Here is a 25,564-nt window from a genome sequence, read left to right on the forward strand (position 1 = left end):
AGGTCAATGCTGCAGACTTGAAAGTGCAGCTCACTTTTTGGCAAAGCAGGTTTGGTAGGTTTACATAAAATTGTAAGCTCTGCAGACTTCCTTATGAGTCTGTGTTTTTTGTGAAGGTGTTTCGCCATTTTCCACATGTCTTTGAGGCAGATTGGGCACATCTGTCTTACTTTGGACTTATACATGATGCCTATGAATGAGAGGGGAAAATGATTTAAACACTACGTGCTTCTTCCACAAACATAAGTCACCTGACATGCCATTATGACTTCACCTGAGATGCCTTTATGACATCACCTGACATGCCTTTATGACATCACCTGACATGCCTTTATGACGTCACCTGACATGCCTTTATGACATCACCTGACATGCCTTTATGACATCACCTGACATGCCTTTATGACGTCACCTGACATGCCTTTATGACATCACCTGACATGCCTTTATGACATCACCTGACATGCCTTTATGACATCACCTGACATGCCTTTATGACGTCACGGTCAGATATTTATCTCTGCTTAGACGTGGAGGAAACTTATCTGCAGTTAACACACCTTTAACTGTTACTGTATGTGGCACCGTAGATGGAAATGTAAGAGTTACAATATCAGGTTTGGCAAGGACATTTGGCTATATATCGTTAATAAACATAAGCATCATTTAATATTAATAATCTGACTCCAAGACATTTATTTGACACTACCTGTGAAGATAATATATAATAATACTGTAAACTATACTATTATTACAAGGCACATATTTCATAGTAGCCTATGTTACATTCTTCCCTCAATGGTAAATGATAGATGAGGGAGAGGGAGAGAAGTAGGTAGCGAGAGAGAGAGAGAGAGAGAGAGAGAGAGAGAGATGATACATGGTCACTCTTACAGTACTCACATCATCTATTCTCGACCTCTTGTGTAAAGCAATCTAAATAAATTAGGAGCTGTTTACAAGGAAGAATTGATGTCCTTTCACCTCAAAACACACACACTCACACACAGCCATTTCTGAATTGTTAGAAACTTGATTCCTCTCTTCCGTCCTCCACTCCTCCACTTGAGGGGAATATCTAATGGGAGGAACATAGGTCTTCTCCTCTCCTTTGAGTAGGAAGCAAGTGGAGGATGGAGGAGAGGACACGATGAATCAAGTTTCTATCAAGTGAAAAGGGGCCATAGTCTCAACTGCACAACCTCATACACATAGTAGCTAAGCAAGATGTCTTTGTCCTAGGACTCCACAATAGCATGTCACTCATCATAGTCTTAGTTTGTCAGGTATGGATTTTTCATCCCCAGGCATCTCTCATCCTAGGAACTCTATAGGCTATCAAAGAGCATTTACATGTACTGTGCGTCCATAGTTATCAGACTGTCATTGATTTTGTGGAGATGTGGTTAACTCCTGTTATTTTCACAGGCCTAATTAAAGATTCAGAAGGGACCTTGTCCCTGTGTTTGTATTGTGTGCCAGGGGTTTGTGTAATTCTGCTAACAGACAGGAAAAAGGCCTGTGTCAGCCAGGATGCTGAGGCTGCACTTCACTTCTGGCATTCATATTGACGGGGGTCGGTTCCTTCATCTGACCTCTGCGAGTTAACCGTGTCTCTATCTCCAGGAATCCACACAACCTACAAATTAACTCCCATTTTACTCCCAATATGCATATGGCACACCCAGTGGTCTAAAGTACTTACTTGCTGCACGTAAGTAGGTTTTTTAAGAATCTGTATTTAGTATTTATATATCTGGCAGTTTATGTTACTTCATTTTCACCAGAAAATGTGTACTTTTACTCACTGACAACCTTGTTAAAATGCATGTAATCTCTCCAATCATGACAAAGACATAAAAAAAGGCTTTATGAACACAGCTCTTCTTAAAACATTCCACCAAAGATACAGGGGATACCCCAGAGCCTATAGCCTATACTGTAAAACAATGTGTGCCTCTGAGCAGCCATTGCAAATCTAAGATAGTCATACATTGTATAGGCCTATGTACAATGCACTAGGCCTACCTGTCTCTGTCACAGCATAGCCATGAAGTCTATTCAGTGTAGAGTATAGCCTGGGAAGGACTGTCCTGGTAAGCATTTGAATGTATGACCTGTTTTTACACCACTGGGCACATCCCAGCTGTCAATGAATGCTAATGACCTTCAATTAGGCATGAAAAGTTGCTTTCTGGGAGAGTTGATGAGGAGTGTTCACAAGGAGCTTAATCACATTGCTTTGTGTCAGAACACTCGCTGACATTGTGGCTGGTGAGGCAGACACATGGGTAGAAGTGGAAGTGTGCCCAAGACTGAAAAAAGGTCTTACAAGCTTAATATTCAAATCAGTAATCACATCACTGATACTTCATTGATCCGACTGCAATTTGCATTGTATGCTTCTGACACCTATTTGTATATTGTGTGTGGCTCAATAATGGCTGTGTGAATGGTGGTGAAGGTAATAACAAACTGTCCATCTCTTCATGCATTGTTCTTACAGTTCCACTGTAAAACCTGTGTTGAATCCATACAGTTCTATAAATTATTTATGACAAATGTCCACCATGAACCAAATAAAGGACTGCAGAGGTTAAGTAGCAGCTCTGGAATAAGCCTCTTGCTGAGATTTAAGTAGGAATCAAGGCAAGTTTAAAATAACTTTTGACAGCCTCCTCACACCTGGAATTGCCACATTCTAAACTACAATTAGAGCCTCTCTCAGTCTCAGATCAATGACAGGCATATCAGGTTGAGATAACAAGCAATTTGCCATTTCAATGATTAGCTTTTTTTGTAACTTTTTTTGTAACTTTACAGTGCTGCAGATCACATATCTGGAATTACAGAGGCTAAAACATCACAGAATGAATATTATACTTGCAGCACATTCTGAAATTGATTGCAATAGTGGGAAATGTATTTACGTCTCTCTCTCTCTCTCTCTCTCTCTCTCTCTCTCTCTCTCTCTCTCTCTCTCTCTCTCTAATTAAAGGGGTCATATGTACGTTGCTGCCATTTGATTTTAATCAAATCCAATGACTTTCAGGTTCTGGTTCAGGTTCTGGCCTCTCCATGCTGAGGCTCTCTCCTGGTTGTAGCTCCTGCTGTCACCTGTCTCTCAGACCCTGCCTCCACGGGAAGACAGTTGCTCTCTGGCTCACTAACCTTCCTCATTCTTTCTCATCTGTTCAACTGACTTCCAGCAGGCCTGCCAGTGCCAGTATTCCTAGATGGAACTGGCAGAGATTCAGCTCTACAGATGTTGATGCGCCAACTGCTCAACAGCTCTCTGGCTTCTGACAGTCAAGGAGACAATTCTAGGGATATCAAAGAGACGGTGGCGGCCGGGGTCTAGCCTGTGAAATGACTGTGTTGTGGTCACTCCTGAAACAAATGACATTTTATCATCTACCCTTAATGGACCTTCTAAATAGTGGATTTTCAACCATATCAAATAGCTTTGTCCAGGTTCTAATAAAGCAGCTGTCTCTTCCGAGAGCTGTCTGGCTGAATCACAGTATTGAGGAACATCAAGTCTTCTCTACGGATGGATTTCCAATGGGTTTTCTGGTGGCGATGAAATTGGCTATTCGCTCTTGGGACTGAAAAGTGAAGAAAGGCCACACAGGGCAAATTATGGTTGTGACATCTGTGTGCATTTTATCAGCATTATATGCTTTAATATATCCAAAGTGTACCCTCTGGGGTAGTGCTCAATCTGAAAATGATAGGTAATTGTGTGGTGAATAATATTCCAAAATCATAGGAGTCATATGCTCTGTGCAAGATTGATTGATTGATTGATTGATTATACTTTAATGTCCCCGAGGGGAAACTTGTCTTGGGCATGGTACTTTCATGCTTCAAGTGCAACAGAGACGATACATACAACATACAGCAGGCAAAGTAAACAACAGGACAGCAGCAAACATTGAGTGACATTGGCAGCAGTTTCCACCTGGACATGGCATCATCAAGAAGCATGTAGAATGACTGGTTACATTGACTATTCTAGGCCATCACAAAAGTTAGCTATGGTCAAAAGTCAATTGATTAAACTGGAAAATAATGTTATAGTTTACCATACATTTCAAGCAATAGTTCAGCTGCTGCATTATACCTAAAATAATACAGAAATCCATATTCAAATACTGTACATCAACACATGTCTGTGATTGGTTCTGGCTGATTTGGTATACAAAGCCCAAAGCACAATGATCCCCAGACTATTCATGTTTCTCAATACAAACCACTGGAGTCAAGTCTGTACTCTTTCCCTTATGCCTTATTCTTATTATTCATCTCAGCTCCAGAGAAACAAACAGTGCCAGAGGACAGCGCAGCTGGAGCACCAACAGCCAGAGGGTGAAGCCATAATCATGAAATCCAACTAACACCTCGAGCTGCACAATGCAGCATTCTTGTGAAAACTGCTAAACATGTTAAGTTGGCACAGTGTGTTGAACTACCTGTTTGTATGGCGCAGTGATAGAAAAAGGGACAGCTGGAATGGAAAGGAATTGCACACTTAAAGCATCCTCACAGCTAAAGCAACAAATAAACCTCGTTTTCCCCTACCAGAACAAGATTTTAAAGTTGAGTGCATCAATGAAAGGTATACATTTTGTAAAACAAACAGTGAGTAGATAACATGAGTGGAAAACATGAAATATTACATTATTATCTTAACTAAAATGCTACTTCTGATCTCTGTCTTCAAGATTTACCCCCTGAATGAATCGGAAGTGGTCAAGTGTACTTGGCTGCTCACTGCAATCTATTTCAAGTAAATAAAAGATCTATTTGTTTGTTTGCGCTCTAGGGAAAATAGATTACTACCTGATTCTAATGATAAAGGTTAAGACTGAGCAGTTCTCAAAAATGCCCTCAGCCACCCTCAGCCGCCTTCTAAATCTGGTACTTCAAAGTGAACATTAGTGGAACATTTAATTTCATATAATATATTGTTTAACGGTGGTTGTGCTGTTAGAATGTTAGGGGAAACAGACAGTGCCCTGAGATGTATGAACTACAAAAACATATCACCTAACTTGCAGAATCGTATGTTCTTATTTCTTAACTCAGGGTTAGATAATGGCTACACAACTTACATTCTACTCTAGTGAGTGGAAGTGTTGAGAGCGTTACAGAACAGATGTATGTTTCTCTGTCCCCATGTCAAAATCCATCAAATGAGTCATTATGTTGCATTTTGACCTGCACCTGCCAATCCATCATAGCTTAGTAAGTGAGTGGGGTTACATCATGTTTTGTAAGTTGCTCAGAGGCTTTGGCATCAATCACATTAACACATTAATTGTCAACCATGGTCTAGACATGAGCCAACTACTGTATGTTGAATATCACAGTACTGAATAGTGACCTGAAACATTCTCAAAGCAATGACAGGTTAAAGAGGAAAACTACATGTTTACTATTGTTTCAATGAAACAACATTTTCTGCATTATACTACATGAGTTGTTGAGATGAGGCGAGTAATCTCAACATACAGAAGTTTGCTGTGTCCCATGATGGTAGCCTCAGCAACGGGCTTAGCTTTATCTCACTTGAGACAGATCACCGCTCTCCAGTTGACCTGAATCAAAGGACTGAGAAAGTGGAGCCTAAACATTTCTTCTTCCAGGATATAAGCCCTCTTGAGAAAAGCTCTTTTTTTCCCATTAAATCCTGAAGTTCTCTAACAGCAGAATATCATCTGCCTGTCACAATGTCACAGAAAAGACAAGAACCCCACAGGAGGCAACCAGTGGTAGTAGTAGGTGTGCAATGCAGCAGAATCCAGCTCAGAGTACTGAACTGGCATGTCATAAAACAGGAACTAGACAGGGCAGGAAGTGCAGCCTAATCTCCTGACAGTTTCAGCTGCTCCATCTCCAAGTGGTGTACAGTAAGCTTACAGTAAGCCTCTCTGGGGTAGCTGGGAAATAAAACGTGTGGGGGAGATTTATTGGCATCTGAAATGACATAAAATGATTTCCTGCAAGGAAATCCACTGAGAGGAAGAAGACTGGGGCCTCTTAACAGGTCCTTGATAATTAATAGGTTGTCTCAGGAGGTGAATAAGTGATATAACTGGTGGATCAGTCTCATGGCATAGAGTAAGAAGCACTGCAGGTGAGATCAAGATGAGCTGAGCTGGTGCTCTACAGTCTACAATGGATGTAGTGTACACAGTACACCATTTAAGCAGGGATTTTACATTCAAACACAGTATATGAGTACAGTATAAGCAATGACCTTCTGAGCAATTACACCAACATTCCAAGTAACTTACTTAATATTGAATCTGATAGTGCTGTCCCAAACGACTATTTTTCTAACGATTAATCTAGCGATTATTTTATCGGTTATTCGATTAGTCTAACGACTAATTTATCGATAAGTCTAACGATAATTTTTGTACTGTAAAAAAAAAAAAAAAAAAAAAAACTTATTTGGCTCCACCTCACTGCTATGTTTAGCCAACTTGAATGCCAACATGGCCATTTAGAAGTCTGTCCATCACCACAACACATAGCTAGCTAACGTTACTCTCGCTGCTATGTTATGATTAGCTAAATTGATGCTAACGTAGCATGCGAGCTACGAGCTAGATAACGTACAGTAGGTGCTCGCACCACAATGACAATAGGCTACCGTAGCTAGCCAGCTACATAGCTAACGTTACTAACACCAGAAGACAAGACATACGAACTGTGGTGAGCTACATTGCTTGTGTAACATTAGCTAGTAGCTATCCATTTTTCACTCATACACTTAATTGTCTCGCCTGGTAAAATAAAGGTTTAAAAAAAAAAAAAATTTTTTTTTTTTTGCCATTTTGTTTATTTACGACTAACCGACGCATATTACGCTAACCGACGTATTGGCGTAGTCGATGACGTCGACGACGTCGAATAATCGTAACAGCCCTAAATCTGAACCAGCATATTATGCTATCTCACAATTGGGAAGCTCCCTTTCCTAGAATTATGCAGGAAAGAGGAACGCTGGTACATACTGTACTACATTCTTTTCCACACAATACCAGTAATTAGGATGTGCAGCTCTAATTATGTTCAAAGTCAGCACAAGATGTGAGTCTTTATTCATGTTAAAGATAATTCATCGCAGTTAGATTGAGCAGGTCTACAGTATCAAGAGCATCACGGTGAATCTGATTTGAACATGGTCACAATAGACATGAAATCAGTTCTATTAGATGTATGTTTTCATCCTACACTGATCAGAATGAATGGTGACTAATCATGTCAGTGATCCCGATATGCGAATACAACTGTGAATGAAGTTTCTACAGTAAAGTATGAAACCTTTGTGATAGTCCTCATTCTATCACTCTCATAATCAGACCCATTTATAGTAGTGATACACTCCACCAAATTAATAATTTAATTCCACCGTCAGTTTGCCTCTGAGCCTGTGATACGTGGATTAATTGGAATATCAAACTTTACCCTTTATCCTCTGAAAGTTTACAAAGTAAAGCTGCGAGCGATATCTGTCATCATCTTCAGCGTGGCGAATTGGTGACTTGACCCCACTTGTCAGAGGATCACATTGACGCTTGTGCTCCTGACGGCAATGTCGAACATGACAGCTGGGACAAACCCCATTTAGACAGACGTCGTCAGACAGTGCTATTATTACAGATACCCATATATTAGCTGAGCTGAGAGATGATGTTGAAACGTTCTTACAAGAATCAAGAAGGATTCAACACCTTTACAGCCAACAAGATCAGTTGGAAAAACACATTTCCACCCACATTTTAACATTTCCTCCAAAGGGTGGAGTGTTTTGATGTCCCCACACCATAGACCTGTGATATTTCTACAGTCAACATCCTGCCATAGATCAACTTCACATTTATGAGGTGAGAGGTGAGTGGTGCTTCAGCTCTGGTGGTCCCAGGGAGATCCCAGAAGGTGCGAGACATGGCTGGGCGTACTGTTCTCAGACAGTTTGGAGTTCAGAGTGTGGTCCTCCAGAGAAACAGCCATCACAGTGGATCGAGTCAGCCGCTTTGAAGGCTGCTCTGAAGGTTACCTGCTCTTGCACAGTGCCTTTGTTCCTGAGACTGGGGCTGGGTGTCTACAGTCTCTCCTCTCTTCATCCCCAGCACCAGACAACTAGATAGACAAAGACATTTTGACAGATTGTTATGACTCCATGATTATATATATACGTTTTCTAAAATTAATGCAGTATCTACATTCCACTCATGATTACGATGGATCGGAGGAAGATAAGTGAATAAAATAGAATGGACACATGCAATGGGCACGAAATAAACACAGTTCCATTTCCTATAAGGGCAGGAAATGTGTTCTGCTCTTTAAAAATAGACTCATTCAAAGTATGATCTAACTTTATAACAATATAAACAAACATGTGTTTAAAAATTACATGTGTTTTATACTGAACAAACCTGCCTCAAGAACATATCGTTTAATGTCTGTATTCTAGAAGCACTTGTTGCTCTTGGTTCTATAAAGAGGAGTATTCTGCCATAACCTCTATCCCCATCAGCCTTACAGGAGTGGATTAATGAGCTGTAGCCTCCAGGCAGCTGGCAGCATCATCTTGGTAATGGGGCATGGAGCAGGGCAAGTACACATCATTCAGCTACCAGTTCTAATAAGCCCAATGGCGGTCATATCTCAGTCTCTCAACCATGAATGTGGTTGGTCATTAGTGAAGAAGAAACATGAAGGAATACCCATTCACATTCCTCTTAACCTCACACTCCTCAAAGTGTGGACACTTCAAATGTGGCCCAGCTCCTGTCAGTAAGTGTGTGCTGTTGATCACTAGTCAGAAACATAACCCCAGCCTAGTCTCTGGCCCCTGTCTTAACCCCTATCCCAGTCTTTTGATCTCACATTGATTTGTATCTAAACTCTAGCTCTACCCCAAGGCTATGAGAAGCATCTCTAAAGCCCCTTTCACACATACGAACCTTCCCAGTAGATTCCATGCAATTTCCAGGGTCGGTGTATGTCTGAACGCGACTGACCAGGGAAATCCGCCCAGGGAATTACCCTGGTCGAGACCATGTATAATTCCATGCAATTTACCGGGTCGCTGTATGTCTGAATGGAAGCCTGAACATTGCCTGGTTAGTCTCCTTTCATAGCTGTCCTGCATCGCGCTATCAGCAGGGCAGAGAGCATAAGAACGGCCCCAGACTCCGAATATCGCTACTGCTAAATATAATTCCACAACTGGACACTACTTAATTTCCAATCATAGTGGAGGTATGATATATGGCAGATATATATATACAGTATATATATATGGCAGTCTCACCGGCTCCACGGTTCTTTGGTGGAAAGAAATGTTTCAGAGCCCACAGCGCATAGCAATGATTGAGTCAACTTGTATTATGCGTATCACCAAGTTCTCCCATACTGTGCTTATGGACTAGTATAGTATGTTTATATCCACAGTAATCAAGTGCTTTAGTTGGCGAGCGAACTTGGTGATGGTAAGCACTGGTCATACGAGTTGACTCGCTGGAACGAGACAGGCACGCGAGACTGGCACACACCATATATATATATATCTGCCATATATCATACCTCCGTCCCACATGTATTTATCATCATATTTTTCAATATAAAACGGAGGTATGATATATGGCAGATATACATGGCAGTCCCACGCGCCCGTCACGCTCTAGTTCTGCATCCAGTTCAATTAAATGCAATGATTCAAGTAGATCGCGCAACCAGGGAATTGCCAACATGTGTGAAAGGGAGCAACACAGGAATCGACCGGCATTTGGCTCATGTGTGAACGGCGAAAATGCCCGGTCGACACAACTTGGGATTCCATGGAACTATTACAGGGAACTATGTATGAAAGGGGCTTAATACTGTATATTCAAATACTAGCCCATCTTACTCTAGTCCCACCCCTATCACTGACATTCTAGACCCTAGTCACCAGTGCATTTGCAATAAACATACAGTAACAAACATGTGAGCTCTTTGTTTATAAACTGTTATCATTCGTTGACCACTTTTTCATTGATACATGGTTTATATGGTATGTTGGGTCCCAAATGTCTAGTGGTGTAATCATTTGTATTTTTTAATCTATTTTATTTTAGCCTATTCTTCAACTGTCACTTTATTTTGCCTGAATTTCCCCTCGGGGATCAATAAAGTACTTATCTATCTATCTACCTCGGTGTAATTGCTGTGTTGAAATTAATTCATCATGCACTTATTCACTCCTTATGTGTAGTAAAACTCTTATTTCCAACATCATTAGAATCTATACGATCTGTTTTAAGGGACTTATGTGCTTGAGTTTGGAGTACTGTTTGTTTTCTGTGGTTTGTGTTATGTGTTACTTACCACAAGGACTGGATTTGAACTCCTTTACATAACATTGGCAGCTATTCATGTTTTTGTCCAGTGAAAGGACAACTGATGATATTATAATAAACAGTTATGTACCGTAAATGTGAGTCAACAAATCATGAATATGACAGTTGGGCCAACTATAACTTCAGAGACCCTGCACTTAGATGCTGATGTTTTTTAGCCAAAGATAGAAAAGTATGTTCAAAAAGTAACCATGCACTTCAGAATACAAAGCATTTGGGCCCAATTCCCTGCTTGGATAAACATGTGGAGATCTGATTGTTTATGTATTGCTTTGTTGTCCAAGCCTGGATGATTTTGTGACTTTTGAATTAAACATGATGCTTATTTTATTCATTTCCTAAACATGCAAAGGAATATGCCAAATTATTTTCCCCAACCAATTAAAATGTCGGACCATACACATGTGCTTAGAACACTGGAGCTGACAGTTATTCATAAACTTGTCAAACAGAATCAACGATTCCTTGAGGTATTTTTTTTTCACTTCTTTCTTTTTTTTCCATTCAAAGGTTTTCGTGTATGTAACAAGCAATCTGATGTTTGAAATTGGATGTGTTCTTGATGAGGGAATCTGGGAATTGGCCAACTGTCAGATCAGCACTATTACAGTATCTGCCTTTAGGTTTGAGGCAAATTAGACTCAGGGTCTCTGAGGTGCTGGTGGCAGTGCATTCACAGAGCGTGTCACATCCTTGATGGAAATTCTCTTTAATCAGGAGAAGTTTCAGCGTCCCCTCTTGACTTGTTCACATCTGTCTCGTTTGTTTTTTCTGTGTGCCAAATGGCACAGTGTTTCAGCTGAGAGACTGGTGGCAACATATTCAGGTTAAGACAAGTCAAGACTGTCAATGACAATCAATATATCGTACAACACGATCATTAACTTTGAGATGAATGTGATGTTTTATGTGAAAATAAAATAAGGTGATGACAATGATGCAAAAATAATACTAGCCATAATAGTTCTTGTTCAAATTGTTTGTTTATAGGTTGGGATAATCCTTGGTTCGAGTGAGTAGTTTAGGAGGATTTAGTAGTTTTAGTAGCAAGAGGATGTTAGCATAATAATAAGGAAACATTTACAGAAATAATTATACATACTGTATGTCCCTACCAGTGAAGCAAAGATACGTTGAAAAACAAATGATCTGGTTACAACATCAGCAGGGATCCTCAACATATTCTGAATTAATTAAGATGATTTTAGAAAATTGTCAGGACATAATCATAAATGATGTCTTGCTCTTCTGAATTGGTGAATAACCATTAGGTTAGCAGGTAGCCTAGAGGTTAGAGAGGCTGACCAGCAATCGGTCGCTGGTTCGATCCCCATCTCAGGAGGGAGCAGGATGTGAGCGTGTGACTGGAGGGTTGCTGCCGGCATCATATCTAAGGTATCCTACCACCACTGCCATTGTGCCCTTAGGCAAGGCACTTAACCCCTAACTGCTTCAGTGGGCTTGTCGGGCCTGACCCTGTGCAATAGAGCCCAGAGCTCAGTTCTCTTTAAGAATGTACTGTGCTGTGCTGTGTGTGTGCTCAGGGGAGGGGCTCTGTGTCATTTCCCCTTGGGGATATATATACATATATTTATTTATTTATTTTTGTTATCATTAAATTATCCACAAAAATGGATGGGGGGGGGCTTCCTTCCTACTCATTCATTCGGTCCATTTACTCCAGTTCATAGTGAATTGCTCTTCACGGTTTCCCACTTTATAAGTAATTCTTTCCATTTCTTTTATCTCTTCAACAGTTTTTTTTCCAATTATTAACAGATGGTGGGTTTAAGTCCAGCCATTTACGTGTGATTTGCTTTAAAGCCGCGATACGTAATATGGTGTACAACAATTTCTATTCATTCTTAGGGTAAGTTGTAGCAGACTCCAGAACTGCATCAGAATGCAGTTGAGGTAGGTAACATGACATGACAATGACAGTGCAAGAGCAGGACAGCAGTACATCTTTAATGTCCTTCCAGTGCTGGCCTTTGTGGATGTGCTGCAAGGCAGGAAGTGATATTTTCTGCCATTTTGTGCAATAAAGAAAAAGAAACACATGTTATTATGCCTGGCAGTTGTCTGGTGAGAGAGTCTTTACGACATCTCTAGTGAGATTGAGCTTTGAAAGTGGAAATACATCCCCTGAAACCATTCATGTGAAAATAAATGTGCTCTGACTATGAGATGGCAATGTATTATCATTCGTGACAGCAGGCGAAGTTTCTGTTTTCTTACAAATCTAGCACATGACACAAATCTTTAGAATGTTTTATCAGTGCTGAATGAATATGACGGGCTATATTTAGTTTAGAGATGTTTCATTTAAGGTTTTCCTCAAAGGTAAAACTACTCATCTCATTTGACACATTAGTCAGCAGAGTTGAAAACCCCAGAGTCATCACATTTTATTCACTTTCATTGTTGTCAGATTGTTTCGTTCTAAACAATAAATGTATGCACTCGCTGCAATGTAAGTTCGGATAAAAGTGTCAGCTAAATGGCATTATATTAATTGTTTACAACTTCAATACATATTATTTTGATGGTGCATCTTAATTGTTTGATATTGCGTATGTTGTATATTGCAGTGGAGGCTGTTGGAGGCAGCAATAGAACACATCAGCAGCTCGTCCTTTGATTTCTGCCTCCACCAGCCTCCGCTGGAATCGTGTGTGGCTCACTTGGTATGTTGTTTAAAAGTGTCTGCTAAATGGCATACAGTATAGAGGTATTTTATATCACTGTGAAAGCTCCCATGGTGTGCTGATGAATCAACCTTTTTCACACACACAGACACACAGACACACAGACACACACACACACACACACACACACACACACACACACACACACACACACACACAGAGGTTTCTTATACCTCTGACAGCTCATAGAGGAGGACATATACTCTGCTCTGTTGGGTGCTTTACTCCTGAGTCACTTTGATGGTGCCTGGTACAATATCACCCACATCCGGTCTACTACAGCTGGGGCAAGGGGGACATCCTCTCCAGTAGGGAGGAAAGCTAGTTAATGGATCACAGAGTTCATTAACCAAGGAGTGCACAAGCACAAAGTAAAAAGTAAATGAGAGGAGAGCTCCATTTCATTGTTTTATCATTTGAGATTACCACATCAGACACAGCGCTTTTAACAAGCCCATGCCATTCCTACCCATTACCTTCCCTGATGTAAATCCAACCACTCAATTGAAGGATATCATCTGTTTCTGTTTATAGTAACAACTGATATTGTTGCAGTAATGTACTGTACATCAAATTTCAGTATACCAAAAAATACCACTGAATTCCAAAGATACAATTTGTCATTCTATCAATGTGATCAAAGTAGTGTTCACTTGGGTCATTATTCATGGTGACACTTTACTTTCAGTTTTTCAATGACATTTTGAAACACAATTCATACTATGTCTTTATCGGTGTATTAGTAGCCTGGTCATGTTGCTAGTGTAAGCAACTCTTTAAATCTCACTGCCCTTGCTCTGCATCATCCATCTTCCCTTATCTGTGTTTATTCACCATCAGGTGTGCGGTGTCCTACACAGTCCCCCTAGTAATATAACTTGTAATATATTTTCAGAACATCTTCCAGGGCCCTCGGAGTGCTCCAACTCATTATTGTCTCTGGCAGCTACCTGGATGGGGATTAAACCAGAAAAGAGCCAGCCAGAGAGGATGTCACGAGTGAGTCTGCCTGCCTGTCCCAACTATACTATGTACCACCTCCGCTGCCAGGGTGCCCAGCCCAGCCCAACCAAGCCCTACAGGAGAGCTGAGAAGAGTGGCCAAGGGTGCCAACCCAGACCTCTCACCCTCATCTGTAGGCTCTCCTTGTCGACCATCAGTGCATTGATTGACCACTGGTTTTAGATTAGAATTGATTGCACCAGAGCCATAACAATGGAGAGCTGTTAGTATTCAGGCAATGTGGCAGCGGGGCAGCGGGGCAGGGATCCTGCTGTCAGCAGAACAACTGGATGCATTATTAACACACATTTTCTACTAGTCTGATGCTCAGGATGAGAGTGAGCGAGCCTTTGATTTGTGTAATGCCGCGGTTCTAATTGGGTTGTATTGATCCCTCCCACTCCTGTTCATGACTGAGCAATCAGGAAGGACGCACTGCAGGATGGAATGAGTTGAAGGATGAAACGCTGGGGTAACCTGATAAAAGTTATTTAAAAGCCTTTAGCTTGTGTGCTGGGTCTGTGGAGGTAGTATTGAATTGAAGCTTTTTGCTTGAGTTAAAGGCTTGGGAGCAGTCAGTCAGGAGTTTGTGTGTGTGTGTGTGTGTGTGTGTGTGTGTGTGTGTGTGTGTGTGTGTGTCTGTGTGTGTGTGTGTGTGTCTGTCTGTCTGTGTCTGTGTCTCCAGGCTTGAAGTTGGAGAGCTTGGTTCAACCCCTTAGATCATCCTGACTCATAAAGTTTAGTGTCGTCTATAAAGGGACTGTGTGTTATCAAAAAGAGATGTAAAGTAAAACTGTCATTACTCGGTATTGTAGTGGTAAAACCAGTTGACGCTGAATTGCTTTTTTACTCTACATCTTAAAAACAATACTGAAATACTCAATGGCTACATTTGAGAATCATCTGCAGCTATATTATATGAGATTAATTTTAATTTTGCCATTTAGCAGACGCTTTTAATCCAAAGCGATTTACAATTACGAATTACAGGGACATTCCCTAGGCTAAGTGCCTTACTCAAGGGCACACTAGTAGTGGTGTGGTTTCAGGCGGGATTTGAACTCACAACCTTCCGATCACAAGTCCAACTCACTATCCACTAGACCACCACTACTCAGGTGTAGCTCAACCACTTAGCTACTCATGATATGGATGTTCCAGAACCATTGCGTTATATGTTATATGTTCACCCCTAAAACGCTGCCCACACTGAGTCATGCTCTTTTTCCAAGCATCGTTCAGTGAGAATTAAGACATGCTGACTAATGCTTTTTCAGAATGTACGGTATATGAAGATCTATGAGAGAGCAATAGAGAGTGTGAAGGAGGGAAGTGGTGGGATAAAGATAATCTTGCCCTAAAGCCTATTGATTTTGAGTGATGTAATGTTTTATTGTCCCCGGCATTTGAATATGATTATGATGTTATAGGCACCAATCTGTTTAGAAATGTTATATAGCTTCTGTTTTGCTCTGTGCGATCAACATGAAGCAATCAGTCAGCTTACGTAGTGTGCTGACTGCAATTCTTAGTCAATTCTGTTGACATTTACAATAATGGCCTTATTAGTCTATAAACCACAAGCCTTTGTTTGAGCACATTTAGAGACATAGCAATACAAATGTAATGGTTTAATATTTTTTCGATTTAGGCCGACACAGACCACTGCTACGAGCTTATCGACCACTCGCTATTTGAGATTCATTTGACTGTGTTGTTTGATGCCACAGTAATAATAAGAGGAGACAACCATATTCTCATCTTAAGGCTCCAGCAGCTTAAAACGGACTGCTTGTTCAACACGTCTTCTTTAATATCAAATGGAAATCCAACTCCATCTGCTGAGACAAAATGATCAAAGAATAAGCCATTGTTTGAATGTTCATTGTCCGCTCCCTAGATCCAGGCCAGGGAAATGAGTGATACTGCAGTTCAGGTTGTAAATGTAATACTCTCCAAAAATAATTGTTAATGCAATGTCTAAGGAAATGTCTGTAGGACTAAAATTCTGCCTTTGATCTTACCTGAACAGACAATCTGTTATCTTGCCAACAAAGTCAGAATGCAACACCTGTCCATGACCATCTGCAAGTCACTGGTGGAATGAACAGTGGTGTGCAGAATGTCAAAATGTTATCCATGGATGGTCCAGCAATATTCACATTCAATGTGCTGGATGTATTAACTATTGGTAATCGATGAATGAATCGATTGTCACAGTCACGTCTTTATATCATAACCCCTGTGATTTAACATCAACGTTGATTTGTGGATGAAGGTCAACGGTCCATGTCTTTAAAGGAGCCGTGCACAAGTCTGTTGGAAATCTTCCACCTCTGACCACCAGTCGAAATTTAACAACAACATTCTCCCTAATAATATAGTAATCCACCACCAAAGATCGACGTGTAGTGTCGGACATTAGCTGTGGTGTTACTGCATGCGTGCACGATTTGAAGAGGCAGCTACCAGAGATATGCCATAAGTGCCACAAGGTCTACTGTATATGAATTCATTGGGATGCATACATTGCCTCCCACATTACCCTGCAGCTAATCCACCCCCTTCATTCATCCTCAGCACTCAAATCCCCTAATGCTGCAGCGAGGAGGAGGTCAATAGCACATATTGAGGGCTTGGTGCCATATGACCTAAACAACTTTTTTTGGGCTAAAATGAGTTATATATACAGTATCAATTGTGTTCCATTGGATGACACTCATAACTGTAAAGTTATGTTCTGTAAACAATGTCCTTCTTCTGAGACAAGCATTCCAGATTCATAGCATTGAAGGCATGTCATACATAGGTTTTTTTTTTTGGGGGGGGGGGGGGGGGGGGGAATGCTATTAGAGCATTTGGTGCCATTATCCAATCATTTGTTTGTCATTCAGTGACGTGTATGACTGTCTGGTATGTCATCTCATTAGGTTTCAGGGGTGTTTAATGTCCGTGAACATCCTGAGAGCTGAATGACTTTGATGTGTCCTTGCTGAAGATAAGTCAGCAGGAGCCGTATAATAGGTGCCGAGGACGATTGCTAAGGATGAAAGCAGAGAAAGGAAACTCGAAAATGTTCTTTATCTATGTTGCTTTTCAGATACTGTACTGTTAGATGACAGACACACAGCAGTTGCAACAAAGAAAACTTTGTGAAGCAGTGCTGGAGTGGAGTCTATCATCTTTGAGCGGCACTGCTACAACTCCAGTCGTGACTTGTCAGACTATTGCCTAAAACCTACTGTACAGTGCTTACTCTACATATATGCATACATGTCTTAATATATATATTATATATAGATCACTGAAATAGTCATGTGTAACCAAAGTTATCTTTATCTGCTAATCTAGACTGTCAGGGGAGTTCCGACTCCCCAACCCCACCTACTGGTGACTGGATTCAGTGGACTAATTGCTAATGCCTGTCACCTGTTGTATGTTTGTATGTGGCTATTTAGGTGTGTCCCCTTTCCCTGTTCCCTTGTTAGTCGATCGCTTGTGTTACCCTTTGGAAAGCTGCCGATTCCTGCTGTATGTATTACCGCTCACGTATCCGATACCCGGAACGTTATTTGAACATTGACTTTGTTTGCGTGTTTGAAACCTTGTACCTACTTTGGAGCCCTTGCTCAAAGTTTACTTTCCGTGTGCTTTGATCTAGAGCCCAGTTTCATAGTTAATAGTTACGTACGTGCTGAGCCCTACTGCTCTCCTTTATGTTTGTCCCGTTTGGAAAGTTTATGTTTGAACCTGCGCACTATTGCTCTAAGTAAAGAGAACCTTTATTTTATCATATCTCCGTCTCGTTGATTACATACACCGCACCTGGACCCGACACAGTTGTACACACACAGAACTTGTATAGAAACGTAACAGATCGACTAACCATCATGGATCCAGCGGATCATCACAACTTCGCACCGTACTGGCCAACCAAGGTGCCATGCTGACCCAGCATGCACGTCTCCTCAATGAGATGAATGAACATCTCCGCCAGCTGTCCCTCACCGTCCAGAGCCGGGCGGACCGCCAGGACGACGCTGCACTGGTCGCCGCCGCAGCAGCCCTACCTTCACTACTGGTCCCTACACCTCGTGAGCCTCGCCTTCCACCTCCAGAGAGGTACGACGGACGTCCAGAGGGCTGGACCACCTTCAGTTATTGTTTGTCTTGAGGTCTTTTTGCCTAAAATCTTATCGTCAGGAAAAATGCATTCAATTGGATGTAATCTGAAGATTGACTTGGCAAATCAAGAACCTTCTGATTACTTACCCATAGTAATTGGTTTTATTTCAATTCCAAACTGTTCTCTACTGAGTTATAGAGCTAAAAGAAGACAACATGTCTCCCTCTTTCCCCCTCATGGAGTCCACTGTAGCTCCATTCACTGAACAGGAAGGAGGGACAATGTGACTGCTTTAACCCTTTCCTCTCTCCATCATGATCTGCTTTTGTTTGGCTGCTGTTACACAGAAACACAGTTAGCCCGTGTCACTATTCACACGCCTGAATCACTATTCATACACTTGAATCACTATTCACACGCTTGAATCACTATTCACACGCTTGAATCACTATTCACACGCTTGAATCACTATTCACACGCTTGAATCACTATTCACACGCTTGAATCACTATTCACACGCTTGAATCACTATTCACACGCTTGATTCACTATTCACACGCTTGATTCACTATTCACACGCTTGATTCACTATTCACACGCTTGATTCTCTATTCACACGCTTGATTATCTATTCACACGCCTGAATCACTATTCACACGCCTGAATCACTATTCACACGCCTGAATCACTATTCACACGCCTGAATCACTATTCACACGCCTGAATCACTATTCACACGCCTGAATCAGTATTCACACGTTTGAATCAGTATTCACAGGCATGCGTAGTAGTCCTTGAGCGGAGCGAAGAGGTGGCGGATGACGGCGACGCTCCAGGACCGGCCCAGCACCTTCTGCCTCTGGGCCCGGCCCATGTTGTTGACGTCCGTGTAATGTTTGGGAAACCCGAAAATCCTCCATCTCGGTGCACCAGAGGTAGTCTTCCTTGCCGTTCATGTCGACCGGCAGCGGCCCCATCTTCCCCTGTCTGATGGAGTTGGACTTGGTGGTTATCGTGCGCACTTTGTTGAACTTGGCCGTCCGTCCGAGTTCCAGGCAGTCCTGCAGGTTGACTTTGTCATCCAGAGAGGTAGCTAGAGGTCTGTTCATGCCAGGCAGGTTGCCCCAGAAGTAGCGAGCTCTGTGAGCAGGACTCACTTTCACAGCATCGATCAGGATGGGGTTACACTCCAGGAAGCGGCAGATGTCGGCCTTGTCGTTGGCGCTCATGGAGACCACGTTCTCAAACAGCCAGAAGAACGGCCGGCTGTCGTCTTCCCGCGGCCTCATCATGGTCAGCATCCTGTAGTACTCAAAGAACAGCCGGCCTGTGCCCTCATAGAGGCCCTTACGAGCAGGGTTGACCATGGCCAGGTCGTTGCAGGGGCTTCCACCAATCAGGAGGTCGAAGGGACCCCATTCAGCTAGGTGTTTCCTGGTGATGGTGCGTACGTCGTTGACATGTTGGATGTGACCCTCGTGCTTGATCATGCCCACGGCGATGGAGTCGTCGCAGATCTCTGAGGCGATGTACTGTTCGATCTTGAAGCCCAGGTCTTTCAGCACCAGGTATCCTGTAGCGATCCCGTCAAACAGAGGGGGACTGGGAGGAGCGTACCTGGGTGCCTCGGCGGGACATATTGGACCCTAGTGGTAGAGGTACCCCGGTGGCCTCCGTGGAGTCATGCCGCTTTCTAGGCATGACCATCTCCCGGGACCTCAAGTGGGAGCGGAACACCGAGGCCCTCACGAAGAAGGCCCAGAAGAGGATGTTCTTCCTCCGGCAGCTGAGGAAATTCAGGCTGCCGAGGTCCATGATGGTCCAGTTTTACACGGCCATCATAGAGTCCATCCTCACCCACTCCATCATCACCTGGTTCCCTGCTGCAACGAACAAGGACAAGGCCAAGTTGCAGCGGGTGTTACGTTCAGCAGAGAGGGTGATCGGCTGTCCCTTGCCCTCCCTCAACTCCTTGCATGACACCAGGGCTCTGAGGAGGGCAAGAAAGATCATGGCCGACCCCTTCCACCCTGGCCACGGCCTCCTCACCCTGCTTCCCTCTGGAAGAAGGTTGCGGCTGCCTAAGGCACTGAAGGCCCGCCACAGGCACTGAAGGCCCGCCACAGGCTCAGTTTCTTCCCCTCAGCCGCCAGGCTGATAAATGACTCTGGCTTCCCCCTCCCCCCCGCCCCCAAGTCTGCCCAGGACTGAATATGCACTTGACTCACTGTAAAAAAAACTCTGCACTGCACTTTATATATGTTGCACTATCCAATGCACTGTTGTCTGTCCTGTGTTGTCCTGTTTTTTTGCATTTGTTTTTGTATACACGTGAAAAAAGTATAAACGCACTTACTGTAATACCGAAGCAAATTCCTATATGTGTATGCATAATGGCAATAAACGTTATCTGAATCTGAATCTGAATCTGAATCCTAGTCTCATTTCTGACTTTCGCCGGCTCCATCCCGAGGCACCCGGGTGATCGGCTGGTGCCGCTCGTCGGGGGAGGGCATTGTCACCAGGGGAGTTCCGACTCCCCAACCCCACCTACTGGTGACTGGATTCAGTGGACTAATTGCTCATGCCTGTCACCTGTTGTATGTTTGTATGTGGCTATTTAGGTGTGTCCCTTTTCCCTGTTCCCTTGTTAGTCGATCACTTGTGTTACCCTTTGGAAAGCTGCCGATTCCTGCTGTATGTATCACGTATCCGATACCCGGAACGTTATTTGAACATTGACTTTGTTTGCGTGTTTGAAACCTTGTACCTACTTTGGAGCCCTTGCTCAAAGTTTACTTTCCGTGTGCTTTGATCTAGAAGCCAGTTTCATAGTTAATAGTTACGTATGTGCTGAGCCCTACTGCTCTCCTTTATGTTTGTCCCGTTTGGCACTATTGCTCTAAGTAAAGAGAACCTTTATTTTATCATATCTCCGTCTCGTTGATTACATACACCGCACCTGGACCCGACACAGTTGTACACACAACTTTTATAGAAACGTAACACTAGACATCTTTATTGCTTCAGCCGGGCTGTTTCCTGAAGGTTCACAGGCTTCTGACAGGTGGAACTCCCTGCTGGGGATGGTCTACATTTATTATATTATTCCCAATCCCCTGTTAAGAGAATGCTAATGAGGTTTCTCAGGTGACGGGCCCTAGAGATTATTTTGGTCTTTGCTTTGAGAGAGATCAGGAGGGGTAATGAATTAAGTGCTCGTAACAGATCTCAATCGCAAAACCTGTCTTTTTCTCTTAGAGAATTTAACCTTGACTGTAACTGTACTGTGACTGGATGACTGTATGAATGGAATTGTGATGCTATTGAATGAAATGCAATAGGCTGAGTCTGTCAAGGAGAAAATGAATGCAGTTGTTGTTATTGCTCTCAGTATTTGCATACTGAAACTGAGTGTTTTTTTTCATTATTCAGTAGATTGATTTCTCAGAGTCAGCTTCAGCAACACCCCAAAGACATGTTTGTCTCTAACAAAATGAGCAATTGCTAAAGTGAGGGAGGAGTGAGCACTGAAAATATATTCTGTCTTGTCTTGCCTCAGGCATTCTCAGAAAACAGTATATGGGACCTTTTTGACCATACTTGTATTCTCTAGTTCTTAATGGCGCAACATTTCCAGTTCCCGAAAAGACAGATGTAAAAAGAAATCTGCCTCAAGAGCAATTGTTTTTTTTGACACTTTTGATATTCAAATACAAAATAAGGAAAGATATTCTATAATGTTTTGAAAGTTGAATTTTAAATGATAAAATGTCAGGGTAACACCAAATAAATGTGTTACTCGTGTAGCTGTATTTATTCTTTGTAAATGTTAATGACAAACAATTCATTTGTGAAGAAGAGCATGTCGCATGTAGAGCGTGTAGATTTGACACAAAACTCCCTTATTCCAAGATAGGATCCATGTCTCCCTTTTATGAATGAATGAATGATCTTTATTGTCATTAATATAATACAGGTACCATACAACGAAATTTGTGAGGGGGGCTCCCCTGGTGTTAGGATTTTTTTTTACTTAAAACAAGAGGGAAAAGAGCTGGTTTACATAAATAAAGGCTATATACACTATCCACTATACTTACTATACAAATAAAACACTGTGCTGTACTCTATGCTATGCTATACATATCCTAACATTTCCTATCTCTGAACCTTATGTGCACGAGGGTTGTCATATTGCACATAGTATTATTGCACATTCATTTATAGTGTCGCAGTTTGCAGGTTTGAAATGTTCATAGTTGTGTTTCAGTATTGCACACAACTGCAGTATTGCACTTGATTTACCAAACAAACCTTCAGACTTTGGCCTTGGGAATAATGTGGAAATAATGTGTGTCTTATGCAATATGTGGAAAGGCCAAGGTATTATTGACAGTTTGATGGCATAGAACAATTTTGCTGTGCTTATCCAAGATAAACTAAACTCCATAACATCTACAATCATCCATCACCCCCAAAGGGGTAGTATTCCGATAATAATATCACGTGTTAAAAAGCCTGGTCAATGTAAAGACTGTAATACAGTGGCGGGCGGTGCATTTCACACCTAGGCCTTCAGTGATGTCCGACACATTCCTACCTGAATTATTCTACCTCTTAATACCATCGTTATGACGCCATGGCTCTAGAAACTAGACAGAAACACAGTATAACCGGGCGTTGCATCACCTTAACATAGTCAGACAAGTACAACAGAGTTATATTAATATTTCCGAAGCATTTTTAATCAATAAATCCGCATTTACAATGAAGAGTGTTAAACTAACATCTTTAAGATCGCTACATTACCCACGTCTGTCGTCTCGTCCACCATAATAGCGACAAAGGGTGCCTTTTTAATCTCCATTTTGATCTCTTCTTCCATCACTTCAGCAATAGCAAAAATCAGGTCGTTTTGTATTTTGCCTGACGTCCCAGTAAACACTTTGTTTGTGGACAGGTGGTAATGTAAATCTGGGTTGTTTTCAGCCAGAAAAGAAAGAAGCTCAACGTAGTTTCCTCTGTTTGTGGACTTGGCGCTTTCATTGTGTCCCCTAAATGAAAGTTATTGTTTACCCAAAAACAGGACACAATCGATCAGTATTATCGATCAGTCAACGAAAGCTTTCGTTGTGAGGCTCCGTTTCCCTGAGCACTTTCAAAAGTTTCACATCTACCGGCATAGTTCCGCATCTCAATAGTGAATATCAATAGTGCGTATCAATAGTGCGTAGCAATAGTGCGTATCCAATCAAAAGACGTGCTGGGTGCTGACATCATTGAGCCTTACAGCAGGCGCCGTTGTTGCTTTTGCTCGCATCTACGTAGGTTTACTAGGTACGCCACAGGTTTTCTCGTTCCAATGTTAAGTTACAGGTCGAATCCGCAGCACCGTTTAATGTGAAGGCGGGCAGATTTTTGAGCCTCCTAGCAACACATTTTGATTGGATAAAAGCTCTAACATAAAGGCCAGCCCTCCAAATCTCAATCGGAGACTGGAAGCAGCGCAACCAAGAGGAAAGCTATGAAATGAAGAGAATAGACTATGGGGAATCATTAATACATATTTGTGGAAAATATATATTAAAATAAAATGTATATTCTGATGATGTTTAGGCCAGCAGAGAAGGCCTTGCTGGCCCTGACGGCACACCACTGCTGTAATACCATATGGTGTATTATCTGCTACGCAAATATTCTACAGTGTTATTCTGACATACTGTTAGCAGAGGTGAAAGTGCATTGTAGAGAGGTGCTATTGGAGCCATGTTAATCCACTGTTGATCTCTCGGAACAGGCAGCTCAAAAATCAATAGGTTGATGGTTTTTCTCTCCACAACATAAGACCATTCCATCAGTGCCACAGTGATGTTCATACAGTTATCAGAAAGGATATTCCTAATACAAAGTCATAATCAATGTTTGTTTTCACCAGATCCATCCTCCATGGACAGCTTGCTCTCATTCAACATAATCACCATACAAATCAGGTGCTGCACATTCAATCTAATCTTTGAAATGATTACATTAAAGGTGTACTACTTACACCTGTAAGGTGTACTAAAAAAGTGATGAGAGAGTAATATGCTAAATATGGGCATTGAAATGTTACCTTGGGTATAGCCTATGCCATCATCCAATCAGACGAATAGCCTAGTGATGGATTCATAAAAGCCTGCTTTGACAGGGGTATGATCTGATGACTTCGGATCCACTCCATGTTTTCTGTCCTGCTCTGCCTTGCCAATGCATCAAATAGCGGTCTCCTTTCCACAGCATTTCGACTTTCTACACTACAGCATGCAAACCTCTGTCGCTCTCTGAGTGAAGTTGAGCGAACACGTTTGGGAGCCCCTCTCTCTCTGTCGGATCCATGTGGTTTTACCTGGACACACAACATTCTGTTTACTGCGGCAACTCGGAACCCTTAATAACCATCGTTGGTTACACAATAAACCTATTTTGATTGAGAAAGATGTGCTGAAAGACAGTTGTAGAAAAGTGGCATCCACTAAAACGCTCAACTATTGGTACCTGCGGATGCACTGCAGTGGAGTAACGGGAAAGTGCACCATGTTGAGAATACAAATCGTCCTTTGCACTTTCTCTGTGCTGTCTGTCGCTACTGGAACTGATCTGCAAGCCCGTAACTGCAGTGAGGTTAGAGACGCTTGTGTGGTTAAAGGCTTCAGCTTCGCAAATGTCCCTCTTCAGGAAATATCAGGTAAGACTGGAATGTGAGATTTGAGTGTTACCTGTCTATGAAAGTATTCGACATAATGGATGATGTAAAAGTGGATAAATCATGGCAAAAACACCAGCCACATGTTGTTCAAGTAATTTAGATGGCAGAAAATGCTGCGCAAAAACATACAATTTCGTGTCATAACTTCACCACTGAGACAGCTTTACTTACTGTGTGTTGCAATAAGAATTACATGTATTTATCTAATCAAAAAAGTTAGAATGAGTTATGTGAATATAGGCCCAGTATCTGTTCGTATACAGTATTTTATTGCCTATTTTCAAAACCTACATTTCAGGAACTTTAAACTGGTCTAAAATGATTGTGATTGGTTTATTATATTTAAATAATTGTAATTCAAATTGAATAATACTTCAGATCTTTCATAATCCTAACAGATTTCTAAACATCTTAATATATAAACCTATAACACAGGTTTATATTCCAACATTACCGTTCTGTTTTCATTTATTTATTGGTTAGGAGTTCATTCTTGACCATCTTGGTCTTTATTGATCTAATTTGCTGCGTAATACAATATGTAAATTAAAGCCGC

The 25,564-nt window shown here is 41.8% G+C and overlaps 2 protein-coding genes across 2 annotated transcripts in view; one reads left to right on the forward strand and one right to left on the reverse strand.

The window, feature by feature from the left end:
* Positions 1–19,032: 19,032 nt before the first annotated feature.
* On the reverse strand, positions 19,033–20,727 carry LOC308162776 (DNA (cytosine-5)-methyltransferase 3C-like; the record flags this gene model as incomplete). The annotated part of the gene is given in 3 exon segments (XM_080536918.1): positions 19,033–19,174; positions 19,176–19,906; positions 20,713–20,727. Coding segments are annotated over 3 exon segments (888 nt in total).
* Positions 20,728–24,516: 3,789 nt separating this feature from the next.
* Positions 24,517–25,564, forward strand: part of LOC308163087 (glypican-6-like) — a 78,838-nt gene continuing 77,790 nt past the window's right edge. Inside the window, exon 1 of the mRNA XM_080537268.1 lies at positions 24,517–24,987. Coding sequence (XP_080393394.1) covers positions 24,804–24,987 — 184 coding nt within the window. The 5' untranslated portion in view covers positions 24,517–24,803. The remainder of the gene's footprint in view (positions 24,988–25,564) is intronic.

This window comes from Nansenia antarctica (assembly GCF_963989245.1).
Source record: "Nansenia antarctica genome assembly, chromosome: 7".
NCBI classification, from domain to species: Eukaryota; Metazoa; Chordata; class Actinopteri; order Argentiniformes; family Microstomatidae; genus Nansenia; species Nansenia antarctica.